We start from the raw sequence: 19,618 nt of genomic DNA, 5'->3' as shown, positions 1-19,618 counted from the left end.
GTCATGAGCTTTGGGTCATGACCGAAAGGATAAGATCACGGGTACAAGCGGCCGAAATGAGTTTCCTCCGCCCGGTGGCGGGGCTCTCCCTTAGAAATAGGGTGAGAACCTCTGCCATCCGGGAGGAGCTCAACGTAAAGCCGCTGCTCCTCCACATCGAGAGGAGCCAGATGAGGTGGTTTGGGCATCTGGTCAGGATGCCACCCGAACGCCTCCCTAGGGAGGTGTTTAGGGGCACGTCCAGCTGGTAGGAGGCCATGGGGAAGACCCAGGACACGTTGGGAAGACTATGTCTCCCGGCTGGCCTGGGAACGCCTCGGGATCCCCCGGTAAGAGCTAAACGAAGTGGCTGGAGATAGAGAAGTCTGGGCTTCCCTGCTTAGGCTGCTGCCCCCGCAACCCGACCTCGGATAAGCGGAAGATGATGGATGGATGGATGGACGGATGGGCGTATGCTGTGATGCCTCATAAGGACATGTTTCAGTCACTGTGTGTGATAAGGACATTAAATATATGAATACATCATCATACCCTAATTCAAGGAAATAAACACAGCATCACCTTTGAAGATTAGACATGGTTATTTAATTACATGAATGCCCAAGCATTCCTACACCAAAAAAATCATCTATATTTGCCGGAGACCACAGTTTTAATTCGATCGGAAGCGTTCCACTATCAAAACGTTCGGCTCGACCGGGAATATCCCAGTTTACCCAGATTTCCCGTTTCTCCGTTTGAAAATAAATGGGGTGTTTTTCGAACTTGCACAATTCCCACATTTCTCAACTGATTTGAACCGTTCCACCATCCACACACTCCACTCACTTTGGACAATCAAAACACCATTTTCCAAGTCCAAAAAAATTCCCGGATTTCCCAGAATTCCCGGCTTTCCAAAACCCTATTTTAACCTCTTCCTGGAAAGTTTTTACAGTGCACATTTTCCAAACGTTTTTGACCATTCCACCTTCAAAACATTCCCCTGAGTTCTTTTTTTTCCCCAAAAACCAGGAATTCAGAAATACAAATTCTCTATTCAAACTGTTTCCGAGTCAACAATTTTCAACCGATTCCAAAAAATCCAACACCAACCCATTCATATAATTTTTAACAATTGTGCTAGAACCAACATTTGCTCCAAATTCCTGGTTTTCCAGAAATTCCAAAATTTCCGTGAAATTACCATTCGAATGAATTGGCGTATTCAGTCTACAATGCCCTAAATTCTCAAAATGTTTCGCATTTTTTAAACCCGATTCCAATGTGTTAACCATCCAACAACAGTACTCTTCTGATATATCAAACGCTAAACATGTTTTCCTTTTCCCAGAATTCCTGGTTTTCCAAAACCCTATTTAGCGCTTCCTGGAAAGTTTTCACAGTGCATATTTTTCAACCGTTTTTGACCATTCCACCTTTAAAACATTCCTCTGAGTTTGGACAACACATTTTCCTTTTTTTTTCTCCCCATAAAAATTCCAGGTTTTCCCGAAATTCCAGGAAATCAGAAATACAAATTCTCAATTCAAACTGTTTCGGAGTCAATATTTTTCAACCGATTCCAAAAAATCCAACACCAACCAATTCATATCGTTTAGGACAATTGTGCTAAAATCAATATTTGCTCAAAATTCCCGTTTTTCCCAAAATTCCCGTTTTTCCCAAAATTCCCAAATTCCTTGAAATTCCCATTCGAATGAATTGGCGTATTCAGTTTGTAATGCCCTGAATTCTCAAAATGTTTCGCATTTTTTAAACCTGAATCCAATGTGTTAACCATCCAACAATAGTACTCTTCTGATATATCAAACGCAAAACATTTTTTCCTTTTCCCAGAATTCCTGGTTTTCCAAAACCCTATTTAACTCTTCCTGGAAAGTTTTCACAGTGCGCATTTTCAACTGTTTTTGACCATTCCACCTTAAAAACATTCCTGTGAGTTGGGCCAACACATTTACCTTTTTTTCTCCCCATAAAAATTCTTGGTTTTCCCAAAATTCCAGGAATTCAGAAATACCCATTCTCAATTCAAACTGTTTCTGAGTCAACATTTTTCAACCGATTCCAAAAAATCCAACACCAACCCATTCATATCATTTAGGACAATTGTGCTAGAATCAATATTTGCTCAAAATTTCCGGTTTTCCTGAAATTCCCATTCGAATGAATTTGCGTACTCAGTCTACAATGCCATAAATTCTCAAACTGTTTCGCATTTTTTAAACCTGATTCCAATGTGTTAAACAACCACACACAGTACTCTTCTGATATATCGGACGCAAAACATGTTTTCCCTTTCCCAGTATTCCCGGTTTTACAAAACCCTATTTTACCTCTTCCTGGAAAGTTTTCATAGTGCACATTTTTCAACCGTTTTTGAACATATTCCACCTTCAAAACATTCTTTTGAGTTGGGACAACACATTTTCTCTTTTTTTTCCCCCATACAAATTCCCGGTTTTCCCGAAATCCCAGCGATTCAGAAATACCCATTTTCAATTCAAACTGTTTTTACATCAACATTTTTCAACCAATTCCAAAAATCCAACACCAACCCTTTCATATAATTTAGGGCAATTGTGCTAGAATCAATATTTGCAAAAAATTCCGGTTTTCCCGAAATTCCCATTCGATTGAATTGGCGTATTCAGTCCACAATGCCCTAAATTCTCAAAATGTTTCGCATTTTTTAAACCCGATTCCCCATGTCTAGCATTAAAAGATTACAGTTGGTACAAAATGCGGCTGCTAGACTTTTGACAAGAACAAGAAAGTTTGATCACATTACGCCTGTACTGGCTCACCTGCACTGGCTTCCTGTGCACTTAAGATGTGACTTTAAGGTTTTACTACTTACGTATAAAATACTACACGGTCTAGCTCCATCCTATCTTGCCGATTGTATTGCACCATATGTCCCGGCAAGAAATCTGCGTTCAAAGGACTCCGGCTTGTTAGTGATTCCCAAAGCCCAAAAAAAGTCTGCGGGCTATAGAGCGTTTTCCGTTCGGGCTCCAGTACTCTGGAATGCCCTCCCGGTAACAGTTCGAGATGCCACCTCAGTAGAAGCATTTAAGTCTCACCTTAAAACTCATTTGTATACTCTAGCCTTTAAATAGACTCCCTTTTTAGACCAGTTGATCTGCCGTTTCTTTTCTTTTTCTTCTATGTCCCACTCTCCCTTGTGGAGGGGGTCCGGTCCGATCCGGTGGCCATGTACTGCTTGCCTGTGTATCAGCTGGGGACATCTCTGCGATGCTGATCTGCCTCCGCTTGGGATGGTTTCCTGCTGGCTCCGCTGTGAACGGGACTCTCGCTGCTGTGTTGGATCCGCTTTGGACTGGACTCTCGCGACTGTGTTGGATCCATTGTGGATTGAACTTTCACAGTATCATGTTAGACCCGCTCGACATCCATTGCTTTCCTCCTCTCCAAGGTTCTCATAGTCATCATTGTCACCGATGTCCCACTGGGTGTGAGTTTTCCTTGCCCTTATGTGGGCCTACCGAGGATGTCGTGGTGGTTTGTGCAGCCCTTTGAGACACTAGTGATTTAGGGCTATATAAGTAAACATTGATTGATTGATTGATGTGTTTACCATCCACACACAGGACACTTCTGATATATCGAACGCAAAATATGTTATCCATTTCCCAGAATTCCCGGTTTTCCAAAAACCCTATTTTACCTCTTCTTGGGAAGTTTTCACAGTGCACATTTTCAACCGTTTTTGACCTTTCCACCTTCAAAAAATTTCTCTGAGTAGGGACAAACATTTTTCCTTTTGCCTTAAGAATTGACTGATACCGATATTAAGCCGATACAATACATGATATACAAACCCTGTTTCAAAAAAACAAAAACTAAGATGTATGTTACAATTAAATGGCTGGTGCATAATTAGAACAGTACTTACAGTATTACCACTTTGGAAGGCGCAACTACTGAAATCAACAACATACTTTAACTCTACACTACTTGGTTTCATGCTTGAAAATAATACTCACAAATGTAATGTTAAAACAAGATATAACAACTGATATAACATCAGGTCATTTTAAAATGTTGCAATAAAAAATTTGATTTATTAATATTTATTAACGCACAAAAGTTCCAAATATTGGTACCACTGATTGCCTGCATTGATTTCCAGTTAGGCTTCACGGTGGCAGAGGGGTTAGTGCGTCTGCCTCACAATACGAAGGTCCTGCAGTCCTGGGTTCAAATCCAGGCTCGGGATCTTTCTGTGTGGAGTTTGCATGTTCTCCCCGTGAATGCGTGGGTTCCCTCCGGGTACTCCGGCTTCCTCCCACTTCCAAAGACATGCACCTGGGGATAGGTTGATTGGCAACACTAAAATTGGCCCTAGTGTGTGAATGTTGTCTGTCTATCTGTGTTGGCCCTGCGATGAAGTGGCGACTTGTCCAGGGTGTACCCTGCCTTCCGCCCGATTGTAGCTGAGATAGGCGCCAGCGCCCCCCGCGACCCCAAAAGGGAATAAGCGGTAGAAAATGGATGGATGGATTTCCAGTTACCTTGACTCAGTACTATATCACTTCCAATGTGAACGGTGCCAATCCCTACTCATGATGCAATAAGTTGAATGATGCAGACATGTTTGTGACTGGATACTTTTCTGCCTTGTTTATGGGCGGTGTAGCTCGGTTGGTAGAGCGGCTGTGCCAGCAACTTGAGAGTTCCAGGTTCGATCCCTGCTTCCGCCATTCTTGTCACTACCGTTGTGTCCTTGGGCAAGACACATTACCTACCAGTGCCACCAACACTGGTTTAAATGCAACTTAGATAATGGGCTTCGCTATGTAAAGCGCTTTGAGTCACTAGAGAAAAGCGCTCTATACTGTAAACATACTTCATTTCACTTAATTGACGAATGTGGTGTTTTGTACTGCTATATTTAGTCTATTTATACCTGCATTGTCCTTTCCATCCTTACACTTTCCATCAATGTAACTGAGCTACTGTGTTGAACAATTTCCCTTGTGGATCATTAAAGTTTGTCTAAGTCTAAGATATTCAAGTTAGAACACACATGCCTAGCTTGTGTGCTATTGTCTGCTTAGCTGCTGTGTAGATGCTACCTCCTAGTAGCCTATAGCCTACCCTGGTTACATTTTGTAAATAAGTTGACTAACATAGAAGAAAATACCAACCTTGTGTGTTTAATGGAGGACATTTAGATGTTACTCTACTCTAGCTGTCCAGCTTTGCACAAGTAAACACACTGCAGGACTGGTTGTATCGGAGATTTTTGATACAAGCCGATACCATCCATTACTTTTTTTTTCTGATATCAGACTATCTGACATCAATTTCTGAACGGAACACCCCTAGTTAAGATACTGAAGATAAGTTGTAATACTCTCAGCATAGTAGCCAGCCTGATTGGTATTGATTGACAAATGTGTTTACTGTGTGTTTCTGCAGAAGTTTAGCTGTGAATGCGAACACAACACATGCGGAGAGAGCTGCGATCGCTGTTGCCCTGGTTACCACCAGCAACCCTGGATGGCCGGGACCTTCCTCACGCGACATGTTTGTGAGAGTAAGACGTAACGCAACAACTACACACACGACACACACAACAAGTGAACTGGCATGCATGCCTCCAGAGTGATTGTTATACTGTTGTCCTTTATGTAACACATTGCTACCAAATACAACTTGTGCACTATGGAGGTAACTTTACGGCAGTCGTGATGTGATGATCTCTTTTATGTCGGGATGTAATGCAAGGAGGGCTGTAGGGATAGGCGATATCCGCCACAATAATATATATCATGGTATATTATTTGGCATATAAATAACAGTCATTTCAAAACAGGTTAAAAACCTGCTGACCGATGTGGTAACATATTCCATCATTTCCAGTTGTATTATTTTCTTATAACTATTATAAATCTACTTGTTAAAATGATGTTAATATCTGATTACTTTTTGTTTTAACATGTACTATCTACACACCTGTTATAATGTAATAAACACATATTTCCCTGTTGATTGGATACTTTACATTAGTTTTGGGTGATACTAAAAATGTGGGAATCGATCCGATGCCAAGTTGTTGCAGGGTCAGTAATGGTCATACCAAAAAATAGGTAACAATATTAACTAAATATAAAAAAAAAAAAATCTTATTCCATTTTATTACATGCAATATGTTTAGCAAAACTAAAGCCAAATAACTAACTTGAGTAAAACCACTACTGGGTCTGATTAAAGCCCTTTTGTGTGCAGGGACTTATTTCCTGAACAATGCAAAAAACTATTTTCTAATGATAAAACAATATAAATCATTGATACTATCGTTACTGTCGATATTAGTATTGATCTAACCCCCCACCATGTGTACATTCACAAGCTCTAGTTTAGCGGTTAACATTGCTTCCTGTATCCTCCTACTGCGAGTAGTGTGGCATATTTAGCTATTCCTCGTCCTACATGTAGGAAACGTTTATTTTCCACCATGCGGATGGAAGACACTTAGCACTGTGGAGGGACATTAGCCATGCTCGCGCGCTTGCTAGCATTGTTTTAAGAACGTTTGTTGCTGTCAAATTTGCGAGAGACAGTTAGAATGTGTCATCAACATGCACTATTAGCATATGGCGATTCAAATTTAAATCTTTATTGTCGAAGTTCTATAACTATATCGTACAAAATTATAGTGATCCCACTGATTTACAATAGTTCGTATGTACATTGCTGTTAAGTTGTTGTTTTAGCAATATTTTTGTCAAGTTCGGCATGTTTAGTATAGTTTCCTGTTGCGCGCTCATATTTGTATTCCACTTTCTTGTTTTGCACCGTTTGCAACACCTTTACTTTCTGTTTGTGGACGCTTTGGTGCTGATCGTCCTCCTTGGTCTATGCGCCACACTTACAGAAAGTTTGACAGAAATAGGTTACGTAATTTTAGTGTAATTCTGCTGATAGTGGTGTTATGTTTTTGGACATCGCAACTTGCCGTAGTTGTAAGCAATGCATGATGGGAATCCGGATGTTGTTTTGTACTTTTTCATTTAGCTTTTACTTTGACAGAACAACTGAATATCAGCATAACCTGTGAAAGTGTTTTGAATACTCAGAAGTAACCATTTGAGCCCTTGTACATATCAAATGCCCAAAACGGGTGTTACATGTGTTCCTTACTCGATTTTTAAAAAATAAAATTGCATTGTGTTTTTGATTGCAGAATTGTTGGAACAGGATATAAACGCAGTATACACACGTTCTCTTAAGACCTATTTCGGACCCATTAACTCCCATAATAATTGCTATTGTTTTGGTGTAAATGTGGCCTTTAACCACCGAAAGGCGACAAAAAACAAGAGCATAACTCTCAGAACATGAGTTAAACTGCCATTAAACCACTGAAATGTAATATAAAGGATAAAATGGCAGATACCTAGCAGGCACAAGACATTAAAACAACGCTGAGAACTTGTTGAATTAGGTCCTGACGTTGAACAACTCAGACCTAACACTGAAACATGTTTTTTGATGGCGTTTAATCAATGTTGGGGTTTGACGTTGAGTTGACCATTGAGATTTGGTAATTTCCCAACCAATGTTCTACAACACAAATACAATGTTGAAAAAACATTCTTTTTGACAACATTTATTCAATGTCAGGTTGTGACGTTGATTTGACCATTGAAATTTGATAATTTCCCAACCAACAACGTGGATACATTAGACACCAACGTTGGTTCAATTTACAAATACAACTATTTTTAAACGTTGTTTCAAAGTCGGTTTTAAAGGACATGTATGGATTATCAATGTTTTGTGCCTGCTGAGTATATATTAAATACCTGTGAGGTCAATAAACTTTATCTCTCATTCAAGCTCATTAGACACTGTAAAAATATTTTTTTGTCTACCGTATCAAAATCTATGTTGTCATGAATTGACTTATTCAATGCTGTGATTTCCAACCTCATATTTGCAGCTAATGTTTAGAAATGTCGCACATTTTGCATGTTCCATAACGAGACAAGCGATAGAAAAATGGGTGGATGGATAATAAAAACCAAAAAATATTAATTTGTTGCTGAATTATGACGGGTCCCTTTTAGGTCCTAAGAGTAGTTGTGTATAGTCAATCTTAAAGCAGCACTACGTAACTTTTCAAACTTCAAAAATATTTTCATAACTTTTGGAATGATACATGGTTTTACAACTTGTGTAATGACACCTCTGTCATGGCCTAAGGGGGTCTGTATCGCTCTCTCTGGCACTTAGTGACATTTAGGAGGGTGGAGGCCACACAAAAACTTACAAATGTGCTGACCTGCTTTACTGTCATAACGTGGACTTTGGTGCAGTTTCCTGCATGGATAGTTTTCCCGAGATGCAAAAGGAGGTGACGGGACATGGCCTGAAGATAAATACATGTTTTAATATATCTTTAAAAAAGGGCGAACAAAAGGCACGCACAGGGCGGAGAACAAACTTGGCTAAGAAAGAAAACTACCAGAAAGGCAAAATATGGACATGCAACAAAAGACTGGCTAAACGTGACGTGAATAAACAAAATTTACTTGGAATGAAAAGAGCAGAGCAGCATGAACTATGAAATGGCATGAAGCAGAGTGATACATAACCAGAGTGAACCGAGCGTGAAACAATCAGTGACGCCAGAACGACCAACTGAAAAACCAGGCTTAAAAAATAATGACATGAGAAGTCACAGGTTCGTGAGTCCGAAAACATATCAGATGAAACTAATGGTTGACATGGTGACAAAACAGGAGTGCACAAAGAGTGCAAAAACCAACAGATCATAACCAAACAAAACATGATCACAAAGACATGACATTTGCGGCATACGTCACTCCCTCTTTCCCTATTTGTTAAAAAGTCGGAAGTCGATGCAAGCGCCTGTGAGCTGTCAGAAAGCAAAAAGAAGAACGCCTATGGTGCAATCACTGCTATCATGGACGAAGCTCTTAAACAACCGAAGAAACGAAAAGTTTCGTCTGAGGAGACAAAAAAGAAAAATGGGGCCTACCCGGGCAAAAGGACAGTCAGGATCAACATTGCCCCAGCTTTCACTCCTTTTTGATTGATTGATTGATACTTTTATTAGTAGATTGCACAGTACAGTACATATTCCGTACAATTGACCACTAAATGGTAACACCCGAATAAGTTTTTCAACTTGTTTAAGTCGGGGTCCACGTTAATCAATTCATGGTACAAATATATACTATCAACATAATACAGTCATCACACAAGTTAATCATCAAAGTATGTACATTGAATTATTTACATTATTTACAATCCGGGGGTTGGGATGAGGAGCTTTGGTTGATATCAGAACTTCAGTCATCAACAATTGCATCAACAGACAAATGTGGACATTGAAACAGTGTAGGTCTTATTTAGTAGGATATGTACAGCCAGCAGAGAACATAGTGAGTTAAGATAGCATAAGAACAAGTATATACATTAGAAGTACATTTGAGTTGTTTATAATCCGGGGAGATGGGATGTGAATGGAGGAGGGTATTAGTAAAGTGTTGAAGTTGCCTGGAGGTGTTGTTTTAGAGCGGTTTTGAAGGAATATAGAGATGCACTTACTCCCTGGCGTGGGCTCAAAGACAAGGACTTTTAGACCATTGCTGCCATGGTTTTGTTCCTGCTAAACTAGTAAGTGACTTATGTTCAGATTAAAATCCATCCATCCATTTTCTACCGCTTGTTCTGGAGCCTATCTCGGCTGCATTCTGGCGGAAGGCATGGTACACCCTGGACAAGTTGCCACCTCATCACACGGCCAACACGATAAAGCTAAAGTTAGCTATCGGAAATTTGCGTAATAGCAATTAGTAGCCACCAGCATGATTGTTTCACTACTACTTCCTTTAAAAAATAAACTCTCCCACCGGTCTTTCTTTACTTTGTACCTGCATTCCCAACGATACATTCTTGATTTGCAGCGCAATCCAAGATATTTTCTTGATAGTGTCTGCTATTGCCATTGGAGACATAATATCTGTGCCAATATTACAGAGTACTTCATGTCAGTTTAACGCTATATGCACTTGTCCTCATGGGAAATGTGGTGGTCTTCTGTCAAATCACGACCGCTTTGGGCCACTGGCGCCGCCAAAATCAACCAGAACGGAAAGTTCTTAAGTGGGGCTTTAAGGTTGTGCAAGGGTTGACCTAAGTTTCCTCTTAAGAACCAGTGTCCATCTTATTTTTCCCAAAGTTGTAACTGACATTTTTTTTTTTTTTTTTAGCAAAACCAGGTTTTCAGGAAAATGTAACATAACCGTGGTTAAATTCTAAATAAATTCATGTATATGTTGCTTGGCTTTCTCATCTATAGAGTGGTTGGATTGGAAACTTCCATCTTATTTTTCACCCATAAACCCCAAAGCACTCTGACACCCTGACCCAACACCGCTAACACTAAAAATGATGTTCATAAGAGTCAAGCTAACCACCGCCTCATTACAATATTAAAGCAAACATGACATAGGTCAAGTTCCTTGTCTCACCACCTTTGAATTTCTCCTTATAAGTGATCTTTATTAAAGCTGGGGATGGGCAACCCGTGAACGGCTCCAAGCAGCCCACGGGAACGCTGGCGTCCAGAAAAAAGCGGTTGCCAGATCTAATAATGTGGAAAGCACAGCAGTGGTGCCAACTTTTGAGATCAAACCCACAACATTGCTCTCTATCGATCCTGGGATCAAACCAGCCATGCTCTTGGCCTCTGCTATTATTCTGTCAGGCAGCTCTGTAACCAAATAGTGATGAGCGCTGCGGGCCTGATTGAGTATGCAGAAGCAGTGGGTGGAGGGTCCGAGGCCTGCTAATCACAGGCCTGTGATGTTTGCATTTATATAAACAGCCAAGTGCACGTGGATGCAGGTTCACCAGAGTGGGTGGACGGTCAACACTTTGGGCAATAAATTGCTTTTCTAATGTACAAAATTACATGCTGCACATTTACATACTGTATGAGATATTTGCATCGTTCTGTTATTAAGTAGAGTTGTTGTCATGTGTTTGATGTATCAACACAATCATAATGATATTACAAAGAAGCAAGTAAAGTCAGATGAGTCCCTTTAGTTCAGGGGTCGGCAACCCGCGGCTCCGGAGCTGCATGCGGCTCTTTGATCGCTCTGGTGTGGCTCAGCTGTTAACTTGCCGACTTTCCCGAAATTACTGGGAGGTTTCTGACCTCAATGCCTTTCCCTAAAATTGTCTGAGATATGCATACTGCGAGTTTCACTCGGACAGCAACATTGACGGCGAGCCGTCATGGCAATACCCATAACATCTTCTAATACATGTAGTTGTGCCCGCTGTTACACAACACTAAGTGCGTACCGGCCGGTCACGTATTATGTGAAATCTCAATTACAATTCTCAAGCGATTGTAAGGCATACTTGTTCAACAGCCATACAGGTTACACTGAGGGTTGTAATATAAACAACTTTAACACTCTTACTAATATGCGCCACACTGTGAACCCACACTAAACAAGAATGACAAACACATTTCGGGAAACATCCGCACTGTAACACAACATAAACACAACATAATAAATACCCAGAATCCCATGCAACCCTGACTCTCCCACGCGACATTATACACCCGCTAACACTGTCTGAGACCCCTGGTTTATACATAGCACAAAGCAATAAAAACCTCTATATACAGTGTTATTTCATTATAAATTTCAAGAGTCTTGTGGCTCCCATCATTTTCTTTATTTTGTGAAACGGGTCAAAATGGCTCTTTGAGTGGTAAAGGTTGCCGACCCCTGCTTTAGTTCTACCTATAAAGTGAAACTCAAGTTCCCTTTAAAATCAGCTTCTACTATAAATTAGAACCGTAGTAATAAAAATAATTTTGGCTTTTTTTTAATTTTTTTTTTAGAATGTTGCTCAGTATTAGAAAAAATAACACTCACAGAAAGTAAATACTGCTCTGACATGGGAAAACTGCACTTTTTATTTAGTCCAATGTAAGTCAAGAACACATGTCTTTCTGTTGTATGTGCATCCTAATTAGTAAAAAGAAACTGCTAGTAAGAGGCAGCTGCTAATGCAGATAATGTTGATTTGTCTATTCTGCCTATAAAGCCCTCTAAAAGGAACCTTCAAAAACCTCCATTTTTTTTATATATACATGCTGTAAGTACCTTATTTATCAGAGTATAAGTCGCTCCGGAGTATAAGTTGCACTGGCCGAAAATGCATAAGGAAGGGAAAAAACATATATAAGTCGCACTGGGGTATAAGTCGCATTTTTGGGGGAAATGTATTTGATAAAACCCAACACCAAGAATAGACATTTGAAAGGCAATTTAAAATAAATAAAGAATAGTGAACAACAGGCTGAATAAGTGTATGTTATATGACGCATAAATAACCAACTGAGAAGGTGCCTGGTATGTTAACGTAACATATTATGGTAAGAGTCATTCAAATAACTATAACATATAGAACATGCTATTCGTTTACCAAACAATCTGTCACTCCTAATCGCTAAATCCCATGAAATCTTATGAGTCCAGTCTCTTACTTGAATGAGCTAAATAATATTATTTGATATTTTACGGTAATGTGTTAATAATTTCACACATAAGTCGCTCCTGAGCATAAGTTGCACCCCTAACCAAACAATGAAAAAAAACTGCGACTTAAAGTCCGAAAAATACGGTAGATACAAGTGAAATAAAAAAAATTAAAAAATTGTATAATGCAAAGATTTGTTTATTCCAGCAGTTAGCATTTCAAAGTGAAACTAACATGATATACACAGTAAGCTCATAACTTGCAACTCATTATATTTCAGGTTTTCTTTTGATATGACTATGATGATTATGTTTTACAGCTTCTGAAAACCTCAAATTGAAAATCTCGGAAAATTTGGGGTTTTCAAAAAACGTAAGCGGTGATCATTAAAATTATACCAAATAAAGGCTTGTAGTATTTCACTTTGCATGTAATGAATTGATATCATATGTTAGTTTCACATTTGAAGTTGAAATGCTGAAATCAACTTTTGCACAATTGTTCAAATGTTTTGAGTTTCACCTGTAATATTTACGGTATGTTGCTCTTTTTAAGCATTACCGTAACTTATTTTCTGAACACATTGATTTCACAGAGCCCATAGGCATGAATGCTGTTTCTCCAACAACAACACAATGAAAAGCATGTTCTGTGTTTCCTACCACTAGTGGCAGTCTTAGTGAGATCCTCAGTCTGTTTTATGTAGCACTATTGCTAAACATTTCAATAAGGAACATAAAACTGACTTACAATGACTAATAGGATGGTTGTATATTTCAGCACATGTGGTCTACTTTAGCCAGTAAATTAGGAATAATTCTCACTTTAAAAAATGTGTGAAAAAATTAGTGGATCTTTCTAGAAGGGTTTAGTGCTGCGTTCCATTTGTTGAGAGCCAAGTTGAAAGTAAGTATTTACTGTTTCTGTTGGTCCGTATTTTTACATAGCATGTGGAACTTTCAAGTTGACCAACTTCTTGGCTTGTTGCCATAACCATCTTCACAGCAGTTTAAGTAATTAGCATTACCTCTTGCTAGTGGCCCGAGGAGCAATGTGAGCAAGGTGCTGTGTCACTATGCCAGAAAAGTAGTTCCTCTGTGTTAGCCCATACAATAACAATGTTGCTATAGCTTGGTTAATATGAAGGTCACAGCATGTAAATGGAGCGTTGTTGGCAGTTTGTTTTTTAAAAGGGCTTTTTATTGGTGAAATAGATCAGCGTCTCTTAAAAAGTAGTGCTTGAAAGAGGCGCTACTGAACAAAAGTAGCTCTTCTCCTGAGCTGTGAAACAAGTCGGTTTTGGTATCTTTTTCCAGAAAAGTCCGGTCTCATCACAATTAAAGCTTTATGTGTGTGGCACAAAGCCTACTTCCTCAACTCTTCCATATTTGTGAGCGCCTTTAATGTACTCTGTGTAAATATATATATATATATATATATATATATATATATATATATATATATATATATATATATATATATATATATATATATATATATATATATATATATATATTTATTTTTTATTTATTTATTTTTTTTCACAGCGATTCCCTCCTCACAAACTGGTTTGTTGTCTTTTTGGGACTCATATTGAGTTGGCGAAATGGACAAAACTTATCAAAAGGTAAAAAAAAATTAATAAAACACGAGTAATGTACTTGCACAGCAAGTGACTTGGAGCGATGCAGCCCTGCTTTTTGCCTGCAGGCGGGACACAGAATGATGTGAAATAAGTGATTGTACACAGAGACATGGTTCGCACACAGAGGCACATTTGGCCCGGAAGTTCGTAACTGGAAAAGTTCACCAAAAAGAAGAGTTACTAAATTGAGGTTTCATTGTATTATTTTATATTAACCTCACATTCTACTTGAATTTTAATGTTTTTAAATACACATTAACATTGATCCAACACACTGTTGTGTAGTTTAGAAATGACAGTGACATGACCACACGACTAATTGCACCTAGCAGGTTTAAAATTAAAACACAAATAATGATATTGTTATATTCATATTAGCATTTAAGACAGTGATTAGCAATGTTTTCTTTACCCCTAGAAATGCGCAAAACCTAAATATTGCAAACACAAGCTGGTAATAGAAACACCCAGACTTTGAAAAACTTCAGCTCTCGCTAAAACATGTTTGTGCTCTCATGAGGTGGTTTTTGAGACGTTTCGGTATTGAAGTGTTTCGCAAAAGCATGATAGAAACACTTTTTTCGCATTTATTAGAAACACATATAAACACCCAACCGGCAGGGCGACAAGGCAACCAGCGCAGATGGGTTGTCTTGTCTCGCTTCCGATCGGTCAGCCGGGAGTAACGAGGAGGCACCACCGCATCGGGCCGTATCGCAGGTCCCTTCCCAGCAATAGAGGCCGACCCACATGCCCGAACAATGTGGAGGGGGCTGTAAGGACGTTGCCTTTGAGCGATCACCCGCTGCCTTTGTCATATATTGGCATCACGGCAACAGCAGTGACTGCCATATCTTCCTCAAAGTGGAGTCTCGCGGGTTGAGATTTAACGAGAAATATGGCTCAAGACGCAAAAGACCCTTTAATGGAAACACCTACCAGTTGCAAATGTACTTTGTTAAAATTTTTGAAATATCGCTTTTATTTTGCGAAAAACTGCAATGGAAATACAGCTATTAACACTCTAGTTGCGACCTTGTGATTACAGTTCCTCGGTGCCGGCTAGCGATTAGAGGTACTATAACGGGTCGGTCAAACTCATTTTAGGTCAGGAGCCACATGGAGGAAAAACTATTCCCACGCGGGCAGGACTGGTAAAATCATGGCATGCTCATTTAAAAATAAAGCAACTTCAAAATTGCTTTCTTTTGGGCTTCACGGTGGCAGAGGGGTTAGTGCGTCTGCCTCACAATACGAAGGTCCTGCAGTCCTGAGTTCAAATCCAGGCTCGGGATCTTTCTGTGTGGAGTTTGCATGTTCTCCCCATGAATGCGTGGGTTCCCTCCGGGTACTCCGGCTTCCTCCCACTTCCAAAGACATGCACCTGGGGATAGGTTGATTGGCAACACTAAATTGGCCCTAGTGTGTGAATGTGAGTGTGAATGTTGTCTGTCTATCTGTGTTGGCCCTGCGATGAGGTGGCGACTTGTCCAGGGTGTACCCCGCCTTCTGCCCGATTGTAGCTGAGATAGGCGCCAGCGCCCCCCGCGACCCCGAAAGGGAATAAGCGGTAGAAAATGGATGGATGGATGTCCTGCTTTGGCCATAAATAGAGCAAACACATTCTGAAAATGTACACGTTAAAAATAATCCTCTTAGGCAAAACACTTCAAGTTAGTTGAAAATTCTGAGGAAAAAATTGGTGCCATTTTAAAAACACCATGAAGAACACAACAAAATTAGACTTTTTCTGTGTTTTTACAAAGCCATTAAACTTTAAGCACTTACTGTTTAGTATTTTCATGTTGGCAGTTCACCATTAAAAACGTGTTTGGAAAAGCGTGTATTTTTTCAAACCACCGCATTGGTGACATCCGCAACTGCCACAACACATTAATTTATCCTCATTCAAATATTACTATTATAATATAAAAAAAAACAATTATCATGCATCATAGCGAGGACTCTGATGGAATATCGTCTGAGGACGACGACTGAGAGAAAGAGCCAAAATGAAGATAACATAACTACAAACTTAACCAATGTGTACTTAGAAAATGTAAGCATAAAATAAAATGGAACAAACAACAAATGTAGAAACACACATTTTTACAATGGAGTTCAGGTTGTGCATCGTGCATTCAACAAATTGCAATCTCTGTACAGAATTTTATCTACAAAGATGATGGTCATGTTGACGAGTGAATAATTTAAAAAATAAAAATGTATTTTGTGTCAATACAGGTTTAGTCTGCTGCCAGTCACAATAGGAGCAGCTGATTGCTTGCACCTGCGCTGATTGGAGTAACAGCAACCAATCCAGAGGGCGCTTAAAACTTCATCTTTAAACTGTGTAATTGCTATTGCGACATCTAGTGGACACATTTAGAACAGCAGTTTTTTTTCATTAAAGGCCTACTGAAACCCACTACTACCGACCACGCAGTCTGATAGTTTATATATCAATGATGAAATATCAACGTTGCAACACATGCCAATACGGCGAGTTTAGTTTACTAAATTGCAATTTTAAATTTCCCGCGGAGTTTCTTGTTGAAAACGTCGCGGAATGATGACGCGTATGATGATGCGTGTTTGTGACGTCTCGGGTTGTAGCGGACATATTAGCCCAGCACCACTTACGGCTAAAAGTTGTCTCTTTTCATCGCATAATTACACAGCAATTTGGACATCTATGTCGCTGAATCTTTTGCAATTTGTTCAATTAATAATGGAGATTATAAAGAAGAATGCTGTTGGTGAAAAGCAGTGGATTGCAGTTGCCTTTAGCACCGAAACACAGCTGGTGTTTCTTTGTTTGTTGTGAAGCTTTAACACAGAGCGGTCAAGCGAACGTGTTTCTCTACGTCAACCAGCAAGTTTTTTGATGGGAAAATTGTGATATTAAGTCGGCTCTTACCGGAGACTTGAGTGGATTATGCGACCTCCTCCTGTAGCTGTCAAAAAGGCAGCTGTGATCTTGGTTCCTGCATTGGCTTTTCTCAGAGACACTGGCGTTCACCGCAGCCCTCCAACTTTCAGGTATGACTTTAAAGTCTCACTAAAACACTATTAACACAATAAGCAGATAAGGGATTTTCCAGAATTATCCTAGTAAATGTGTCTAATAACATCTGAATCGCTCACACGGCCGTCGCCTGGAGCCGTCGCCTTTTCTTTCTTTTTCTTTTTTTTTTTAGTGCTTCACTCTAACATTCCTCATCCACAAATCTTTCATCCTCGCTCAAATTAATGGGGAACTCGTCGCTTTCTCGGTCCGAATAGCTCTTGCTGCTGGTGGCTATGATTCTAAACAATGTGAGGATGTGAGGAGCCCTACAACCCGTGACGTCACGCGCACATCGTCTGCTACTTCTGGTAAAGGCAAGGCTTTTTTATTAGCAACCAAAAGTTGCAAACTTTATCGTAGATGTTCTTTACTAAATCCTTTCAGCAAAAATATGGCAATATTGCGAAATGATCAAGTATGACACATTGAATGGACCTGCTATCCTTGTTTAAACAAGAAAATCTCATTTCAGTAGACCTTTAAAACAACTGCATACTTGGCAAACTCATTTTCCGGGCCGGATTAAACCAGTCTGCAGCCGTACGTTTGACCCCCTATCACTACTCTGTCGTATTTAAATATCATAGTATTGCACAATATCAAGGTATTAGATGTGATTGAAATAATTGATTGACTTCTGAATCATGATTCTTATTTAATCCCATTTTGGATCAAGATCGATTTCAAAAAGAGGCTTTTTAGGCCCTCTCCATGCTTACATCACACATCAGCATCCAAGAAGAGCATTATAACCTGTAATCTGTTTTGAAAAGGGTCTTTTTTAATTGTTACCCCAAAAAATGTTGCGAGAATTTGTTTGAATCAAGAATCACAATCCAATTGAATGGTGTGGTCTTAAAATATTGACATCCTTACAAGGTACGTTTTAGGACCATTTTAGTTTAAAACGCAATTTTATACCGGGTTTTTCCAATGGCAAACATGATTTGTTTCTTTTTGTACCACATGTCCTGAACATTCCAAACATAAATGCCAAATTAAATGGAGATCTATCTCTGTGTTGTGTAACCCACTCTTGTATGTCCAACCTTCCCAGAGTGCAACTGCCATGGGAAGGCTGAAGAATGCCACTTTAATCAGACTGTAGCGGACCTATCCCTCAGCCTGGACGTCCACAGCCAATACCGAGGAGGCGGGGTGTGTATTTCCTGCCGTGACAACACAGGAGGTATCAACTGTCAGAGCTGTGTGGCCGGCTACTACCGACCTGAAGGAGTAGGTGTTTTCTAGTGGCGTCTGGTTCTGTAAGAGGCTGAATGGTAAAGGTTGCTCTTTTGTGTCCTGTAAAGGTGAGCGCTGAAGACGAAAACCCCTGCGTGCCCTGCTCATGTGACTCCCACGGTTCTCTTGGGCAAACGTGTGTTGAGGACTCCAGCCAGGCAACGCCCAGTAGGCAAACTTTTATCTCTTACTAGCCTCTTCTTTTATCTGATGAATAAAATGTTTAGTCGTAATTACCCATCCAATCTATTTACAGTTCAGAGCCTTTCAGTCAAAAGACCTGTGTATGGGGCTGTCTTGCACCCTTTTTTGGCCCAAAATGTTAAAACACACGGAACTGTCTGTTTGCACATCTTTCTCACACATGTTAAATCCATCCATCCATCCATTTTCTACCGCTTATTCCCTTTCGGGGTCGCGGGGGGCGCTGGCGCCTATCTCAGCTACAATCGGGCGGAAGGCGGGGTACACCCTGGACAAGTCGCCACCTCATCGCAGGGCCAACACATATAGACAGACAACATTCACATTCACACACTAGGGCCAATTTCCATCCATCCATTTTCTACCGCTTATTCCCTTTTTGGGGTCGCGCGGGGCACTGGCGCCTATCTCAGCTACAATCGGGCGGAAGGCGGAGTACACCCTGGACAAGTCGCCACCTCATCGCAGGGCCAACACAGATAGACAGACAACATTCACACTCACATTCACACACTAGGGCCAATTTAGTGTTGCCAATCAACCTATCCCCAGGTGCATGTCTTTGGAAGTGGGAGGAAGCCGGAGTACCCGGAGGGAACCCACGCATTCACGGGGAGAACATGCAAACTCCACACAGAAAGATCCCGAGCCTGGATTTGAACCCAGGACTGCAGGAACTTCTTATTGTGAGGCAGACGCACTAACCCCTCTACCACGGTGAAGCCCAATAAAATGCAAAATATTGCTTGCAAAATGATGAGTATTGATAAATCCAATTGTATGTGCTAAATTACCTCCCTGCTTGGCACTCAGAATCAAGAATTGGAATTGGGGGTTAAAATCACTGCTGCTGCTCACTGCTTCCCTCATCTCCCAGGGGGTGGAAC

The 19,618-nt window shown here is 40.2% G+C and overlaps 1 protein-coding gene across 6 annotated transcripts in view; it reads left to right on the top strand.

The window, feature by feature from the left end:
• Nucleotides 1-19,618, top strand: part of lama2 (laminin, alpha 2) — a 522,186-nt gene that overhangs the window by 174,131 nt on the left and 328,437 nt on the right. For all 6 annotated transcript variants that reach the window (XM_061886159.1, XM_061886158.1, XM_061886155.1 and 3 more), the window contains exons 8-10: nt 5,449-5,566; nt 18,343-18,521; nt 18,596-18,695. In XM_061886159.1, the coding sequence (XP_061742143.1) occupies nt 5,449-5,566; nt 18,343-18,521; nt 18,596-18,695 (397 nt within the window). The remainder of the gene's footprint in view (nt 1-5,448; nt 5,567-18,342; nt 18,522-18,595; nt 18,696-19,618) is intronic.

The sequence above is a fragment of the Nerophis ophidion genome, linkage group LG24 (genome assembly GCF_033978795.1).
Source record: "Nerophis ophidion isolate RoL-2023_Sa linkage group LG24, RoL_Noph_v1.0, whole genome shotgun sequence".
Taxonomy (NCBI): Eukaryota; Metazoa; Chordata; class Actinopteri; order Syngnathiformes; family Syngnathidae; genus Nerophis; species Nerophis ophidion.
This window is presented reverse-complemented; position numbering and strand designations above follow the sequence as displayed.